The sequence below is a fragment of the Clinocottus analis genome, unplaced genomic scaffold (assembly GCF_023055335.1).
Source record: "Clinocottus analis isolate CAN_PGR_092001 unplaced genomic scaffold, fCliAna1.0.p SCAF_12, whole genome shotgun sequence".
Lineage (NCBI taxonomy): Eukaryota > Metazoa > Chordata > Actinopteri > Perciformes > Cottidae > Clinocottus > Clinocottus analis.
In genome coordinates, this window is record NW_027175843.1 from 8,994,422 (window position 1) to 9,001,542 (window position 7,121).

The 7,121-nt window shown below is 41.9% G+C and overlaps 1 protein-coding gene across 3 annotated transcripts; it reads right to left on the minus strand.

The window, feature by feature from the left end:
* Positions 1-1,184: 1,184 nt before the first annotated feature.
* On the minus strand, positions 1,185-2,459 carry LOC137782660 (gap junction alpha-8 protein-like). Of its 3 annotated transcripts, none has more exons than XM_068572151.1 (2): positions 1,530-2,447; positions 1,185-1,451 (listed from the first exon to the last, which is right to left on the minus strand). In XM_068572151.1, exons 1-2 carry the CDS (start codon positions 2,445-2,447, stop codon positions 1,185-1,187), a joined length of 1,185 nt encoding a protein of 394 aa, XP_068428252.1. The 3 variants fall into 3 exon arrangements, with proteins under 3 accessions (XP_068428252.1, XP_068428253.1, XP_068428254.1); XM_068572152.1 differs by having other exon boundaries at positions 1,185-1,283; positions 1,371-2,447; XM_068572153.1 differs by having other exon boundaries at positions 1,185-2,459.
* Positions 2,460-7,121: the final 4,662 nt, after the last annotated feature.

Below are 7,121 nucleotides of genomic sequence, written 5' to 3' on the forward strand. Positions count from 1 at the left end.
AAAGATTTTTTTTACAGCCAGGTCAAGGATGCTTGTTTTCATTGATGAGCATAGTTTCTTTTATTGTCTGGCCTCCAACAATACTTTGTGCTGATGGTGCATGATCTTTATCACCCGGACGCCTGTTTGTACAGCACGAAAAGAGAGGATTTGGCCTGAGGTCGCTACTATAGTTCATTCTCTGATAGGGCAAAACGAGCCTTGCTCTCTGCCAAAGTACACAGTTCTACTTAAAGACTACAAAAAACGCATCTAAATGAAGAAATATACAATCACATTGAAAAAGACATTCGACATGTGGTCTTTTTTAATTTTTCCTCACACTAACTCAGTTCTGGCTGTGCTGCCTGGTATATAAACATGAAAAGGAGAGATATGCTCTGAAATGTCTGCACATCTCTCTTCACTTGAAAGAATCCTATGTAAATTGATGCATAGATGAGGTGTTATGAGGGTTGAAGGCTTTGCACACAGTCTAAACCTCTGAATGTGCAAAAAATAAAAATAAATAAAAAGGTATGCTCCTCTCAACCTGACAATGGAATTTTCTTTCTCTTCTCAAAGAGCTGTATACCTCTAAATGTACCGGCACTTAATCGTGTGATTTGTGTATGCGAGAGCACACTCACCCGTGCCGTGTGAAGCCACATGCTGCATTTGCAGTATGCCACTGTCTGAATGAGAATGAAAGTCACTGCCTAACTACAGCGAAAATACTGATTTGAAGACACACAAGTGTAACTCTTTCCCCTACCTATTCAAACCCCATGTAAAAATGTCTAATCCTCCATTGTAAATAATTAAAACTCTTTCAATAGAAAAAGATGTTTCTAAAAATTGAACATGGATTTTCATCAAGTAAAAACATTTCCCCCCTGCATGTGTCCTTTCCACATTTTTTTTAATATAAGAACACGCTTGATAAAAAAACCTACTCCTCCCCTCTTTAACCTCTACTTTATATTTCATTTTATCACAAACACGCAGACTTTTGCCTCTTTGTAGAATTTTTGTCTCCTGTGTCCTAAAGGTTGAAATCTATCCCTGTTGATTGGGTTTTTCATCCATTGGTTTTTAACCTGCCTGTTCAAGAGTGTGCGTTATCTTGAGTTAGGTGTGTGTGCTCTCTCTTGTTTTGAACATTTGGTGTGTGCAGGTGTACATATGCGCTCTCTCTCACAGGTTCATACGTTGAGATCGTCTGACCTGGCCCTGCTGCTGGCTTTGCTCAGTCGGCTCAGCGGTCTGGTGTCTTCTATCGTATCCGCGGCCTCCATCCTTGCCTCTGCTGGAGTTACCCTCTCCCTGTTCACCGCCTCCTCTACATCCAGATCCTCATCCACAACCTTCTCCTCTCTCTGTGCTTCCACATCTGTGGGCTGCTCCTCCTCGACATCCTCGTGTAATGTCACCCCCGCTGTCTCAGTGGTCTGGGCGTAGGAGGGCAGAGTCTCGTCATACACCTTAGAGATGTTCCCCATAGGCAGCACCTCCTCCACCTTCTCTTCCATCTCCGGGAAGGGTAGGGCCCCTCTGCCAGCCTCCATGCCCACCTCAGCAAGCGGGTATAGCTGAGTTGTGGGAGCTTTATCCTCCTCCAGCAACCTGTAACCTTTTGCTCTTTGCAGGGAGGGCAGAGCCATGGGGGGCAGGCTCTTTCCTTGTGGCAGCACAGGGGCCGACCCCTCAGCTTGAGCTGGGGCGGGGGCCGGCTTACGAAAGACAAAGCGAATCTTCTTCAGGCCCAGGTGACTGATCTCCACAAAGTTGAGGAAGAGTGAGACGCAGGCCACAGCCAACATAAAGATGATGAAGACCGTCTTCTCCGTGGGGCGAGACACAAAACAGTCCACCGTGTTGGGGCAGGGCCAGCGGCTGCATTTGTACAGCGGCAGGATGCGGAAGCCATACAGGAAGTACTGTCCCACCACAAAACCCACCTCAAACAATGTTTTGAAGATGATGTGGCAGATGTAGGTCCTCAGCAGGGTACCCTCCAGCCTGAACTTCTTGCTCCCCTTTGTGCTGGTTTCCTTAGTGGTGCGGACACTTCCCTGGTCAGGTGCCAGGGGAAGACGCTCCTCACTCAGCTCCTGCTGCCGGCTGAGTTCTGCCTCCTCTCGCTCCTTGCGTTTCTCCTCCATGTGGACATGGTGAACAGCGTGACCCACGTACACCAGCGATGGTGTGGACACAAAGATGATCTGCAGCACCCACAGACGGATGTGGGAGATGGGGAAGGCCTCATCGTAGCACACATTTTCACATCCCGGCTGCTGTGTGTTGCAGACATAGTCAGACTGCTCATCGCCCCACACAAACTCCGCCGCCGTGCCCAGGATAAGGATACGGAAGATGAAGAGCACCGTGAGCCACACCCGGCCGATCACCGTAGAGTGCTCGTTAACTTCCTCTAAAATATTACCCAGAAAGCTCCAGTCACCCATGATCGGTCCGTAGCACTGTGGAATGTAGGGTGGGGTAGGAAGAGACACATAGGGTTCAGACAGGGAGGGAAGGTGGGTAGGCAGGACAGGCAGGGGGAGGAGATTAGAGAGGTCCAAAAGTTATAAATTTAGGAAAAGCAAACTTGCCATAATTTCATACCACCACACACAATTCTATTAGAAAACCTGAAAAATCTGAAACTTCCAAACAGCGGTTTTGGAGCTTATTTAATTCCCAATGAAATGAGATAAAACATTTGAGGACAATATATTAAATAATACATTTTTAGCAATTGATTTTTTTGGTTGTCGGCTGCTTGTGCTAGATGTCAACAAAATAACCGATGTTGAACATTAAGAGTGGTGCAAACCGAAAAAATATGTTACTCTTGTAAAAAAAAAAAAAGTATAGAAAAATTCCCAATTAAAATTAAACAAGGAGAGATCAATAAGTAACAAATACTCCCTTGTTCCGTAATGTATGATATCGGTTAAATGTAATCAAATGGGCAACTTGCCACAGCTGCGGCTCCCGCGAAGTTGAGTCCTGTCCCGTTCTCTTGGCACCCGGCAGGGAAAAGTGAACTTTTTTCTGCCCTCCTTCCCACCTAAAGCCCCGTCCTTGTCGCCCCACTGAGCAGATGTGAATGAATCGGCTCTGATGGTTGGTTTTTAGTTTGCTGCAATATTTAAGCTTGGAGCCAGACGGCCTTTATTTGCCGGGCGACGTGTGGTGACGCAGAAGACAATAGGATCAACAGAGCCAGAGCGGGGATGTATGGGAGCAGGCCTCAGGCTCTCACACCAACATGGACACTGTACGGCCGGGGCACCGAGTCCACAGCAGAGCAGCCTGGCTCCATGCATGCCATGTCCTCACACATATATATGTATGGAGAAGCACAGATGCAGGAGATGAAACAACAACAGCAGCTGATGTGCCTCCAGCTGCACTGCCATACACAACATTAGAGCAGAGAGGCAGATGAAGGAGAGTGTAAGTCCTCATGCATTGACGCTGAACATTGTTGTTTATGCAGATATTTAGTTCAGCCAGCAGCAGGTTGATTTCCACTCTGGGTTAAAATAAGATATATGCTCTAATATTGAGGTTTAACAATTGTTTTCTGTCATGGTTTTTCACGTTTTATTTTATTCATTCCATTTTCCCAGACTGCAATTGCATTGGCAATTGATATAAGACAGATTCAGATTGCCATAAACGCCACAATATTACCAAAGAAGTAAAATAATAACAATTCCAATCATTTTCAATCACATATCCGTTCATATCGGCAACACAACTCATAGATCACAGGCAAAAACCTCTACTGTAATAATACTGTATAAATTATTACGTATAAAGGACTAATACTCTGACTCAGTATTTAGTCTTTATACCCTTTTATTCAAGGCTTTTGATTCAAAGTTAGCTAATCAAAATTAAACAATGACAAAAGACAATTGTAATATTTTTATTTGGCAAACCTCAATAGCCAAAGGAAGAATACCACTACCCAACTATGCAACTAAAGATCAGGCCAAACCTTTGTTTAAAAATGCACCTTGTTTTTTTGTGTTTATTTCTTCTCAAAATCAGATTTACACATTTTATACGTGAGTGCTTTTTATTTCCTTATTATGACCTTCAACTGATACTAAATGTATGTGCATCTGGTTTATTTTAGAAACGCCTTGCTTGACAATCATTAGTGTCATGAAATGTGCACCTGTGTGGTGTGGCGTGTGTGTGTGTGTGTGTGTGTGTGTGTGTGTGTGTGTGCGCGTGTGTGTGTGTGCGTGCGTGCGTGTGTGTGTGTGTGTGTGTGTGTGTGTTTAATCATATCTGTGTCACCTAGCTGGAATGTGAAGAATGTGAACCATTGAGTGAAAGTGCACACTGAAATGTCTCTATTATAGAGGTTAGTCAAACTTTCCTGACTCAGAGAAGAAAAACATTCAGCACAGGCTTTGATCTCTGAATCACTCCACAAATGTTTGAACAGAGGAAAAGCTACCAGAGCCTAAAGAGGATATTGTAAATATCTTGAATTCTCATTGGGAAATCAACCCCAGGTTTGCACAAATCATCAATCAATATCCTCTCTACAAATGAAAATATTAGGGAGGATTTGACCTGGTGGAAATATCACTTAAAAACACACACAAGCATGGCAATGATTTATCCAAGCATAATGATACATTTTCTACCAAATTATGTATTTATTTAAACATATATATATATATATATATATATATATATATATATATATATATATATATATATATATATATATATATATATATATATATATATATATATATATAATTTGTATTAAGTTGAGAAAACAAATTCAGTTTTCTGTAAGTTTTGTTTGTTTTTTTGGCTGTCTTTTTTAAATATTCAGTCTCCTAATGGTGGTATTTCCTCCTAATAAAACAGAATAAGCAAACCCGCCTACCAGCCTTATTTGAAAACAAAACTCAAAATCACTGCTAAATATCATATTTGCTGGAGCTAGTTTGTTTAACACAGAAACTTTCAACTCAGTCACATTTGTAAGGTAATGTTGTTGCTGATTTTAAAAACGTGGCTTTATTAATGTCAAACAAGTTTTCCCATGTCCATATTTTAATTTTTTTGTGTTACAATATCAGCCTTTATCTGCAAATAGAGAACAGAATGTTGTTACATACATTGAAATATCACACACTGTATTTAATAAAAATCCTATTATTGTATGGTCTAGACCTTACAATAATAGGATTCTATGCCAACATGAAATACTTTCATGTGTGGTTAAGTTTATTTGAAGACCGCTTTTGTTTGCCTCTCATCCAAATTGTTTAAATCCTCTCCCGGTAAACTATTGATGCATCAAATTAATTGGAAGGAACAAAACAATTATGTGGCAGTCTGAAACAGACGGTTTGTTTATGGTCACACAACTCATTTCCCGTTGCACAATTTAATTTTCCAGGTTCCACGATTGTTTCATATTCCCAGGACCCAATAAAGTTTGAACAATGCGGTTTTCTTTGAAGACTGATTTGCCTTCAATGTGGACACTTCTTTAGTGGGACCATAAAAAATATATATAATAAATACATTCAACATGTTTATGTTTGACCTTTTATTCGAGATAAAAAAACAAACAATCAACAATCATTAATCATTAGAGATCATCACTTGTTTATGGACGTATTTCTACTCTGCCCATCTTATCAGCCAACCCTCACTGTCTCTTAACCAAAAGTGTTTTCTGTCCGAGGTGATATCACTGGGCTGGTGAACTGGAAAGTCCACCTCTTCATGTTTGCTTTCTGATCTGTTGGTTGGCCAGTGGCAGATTTGGCCTCCACACTGAGCTTCCCTGATCCCGCAGCTTTTCACAAATGGATGATGTAACGTTAGAGCAAGTGTGAGGCACCATATTGTTAAATGTGCCCAAATAGTTTGTTACAGTTTCTCTCTGAAAGACATTTAAGAATATCAGTGTCTATGATAGCTGTTTAGATAGCTAAAACTAGACTCCATATATCCAGGAGCAGTGATATCTTCTCATATAAAAATGTCCTCAACAAAAAGCCCAATCATTCGATCTCTTCTGGGCCCTGGATGGGACATGGGTTCAGCCCGAAGGGTCCGAGGATAGAAGCCATGTTCAGAGCTCTGTGGAGGCATCAGGATGTATCCACTGAGCTGGGGGAGCAGGGGACTCCCTTTAAAGAGCTGTGTGTTGGTATAGTGGGCGCTTGCATGCTAAGCCCTACGGTGGGCCTGTGAATGGCACCGGGATCTCACATAAAGACATGATGTCATGATGCAGGGTGCGGACTCTATTGAGCAGGTGAAGTGAGGCGTGAGGCCAGATTAGACCACCGAAGCAGGGCACCAACTGACCGTTAATCAGAATGCTAACACGCTAACAAACATATCGTGCTGCGATCTGCCTACGGCGCGATGGTACAACACGCTTCCTGCTCTTTGCCTTTGAGAGTCAGGAAGTAACTGAAATCTTATTGGTGTAGCGACTTTATCGATGTGGTGCGATTTAAGATATTTTGTTTTACAAAAAGCATTATGTGATTTTTGTCACATGGTTTGTTTTGGCCTCTCTGTAACCGCTCACACAATGAACATCTCTGAGGAAAAACAACTTTAAGAATGAGTACGTTTTTGCATTGAAAATAATCTATTATTTTATTCATGCACAATATAATGAGCAGCAATGTCTTCGTGTGAACAGACACATACTTCTTGATTTATACTGAAGGTACAAGGTAGGTAGTTTCTGATAATTTGAGGGTTCTGGATTCCTCTGCAGCGCTGCTTCAGGTTTGGCCACATCGCATCTTTGTTGCTGCACATGGTTGGTCTGTCTCGTTCCATCTGAACTCATTTCGAGACAACAGTGGTCGTTATCAGCAACAAGGACTGCGGCAGGGGGGGACCGGCCGGTCTGAAATGCAAGGAAGCTAACTTTATTCACATGACACCTTTTGAAAGAAGTTATAAATGTGGTATATTTGCATCCAGTTGCAGTTGATGTAGAACATGGGCGTTTTGTCTCTGCTCTGCCCTCTGCTCAAAGGATAAACATAAACTTTAATGAAAGGCGGAGAATCACTCTGACTTCAGTGATTTCAGTCTTTTCATCTAATGCTTGCAAC

Bases quoted from the DNA above. Each gene is read 5' to 3' on its own strand.
- LOC137782660 (XM_068572153.1), bottom strand. From the start codon at position 2,447: ATGGGTGACTGGAGCTTTCTGGGTAATATTTTAGAGGAAGTTAACGAG.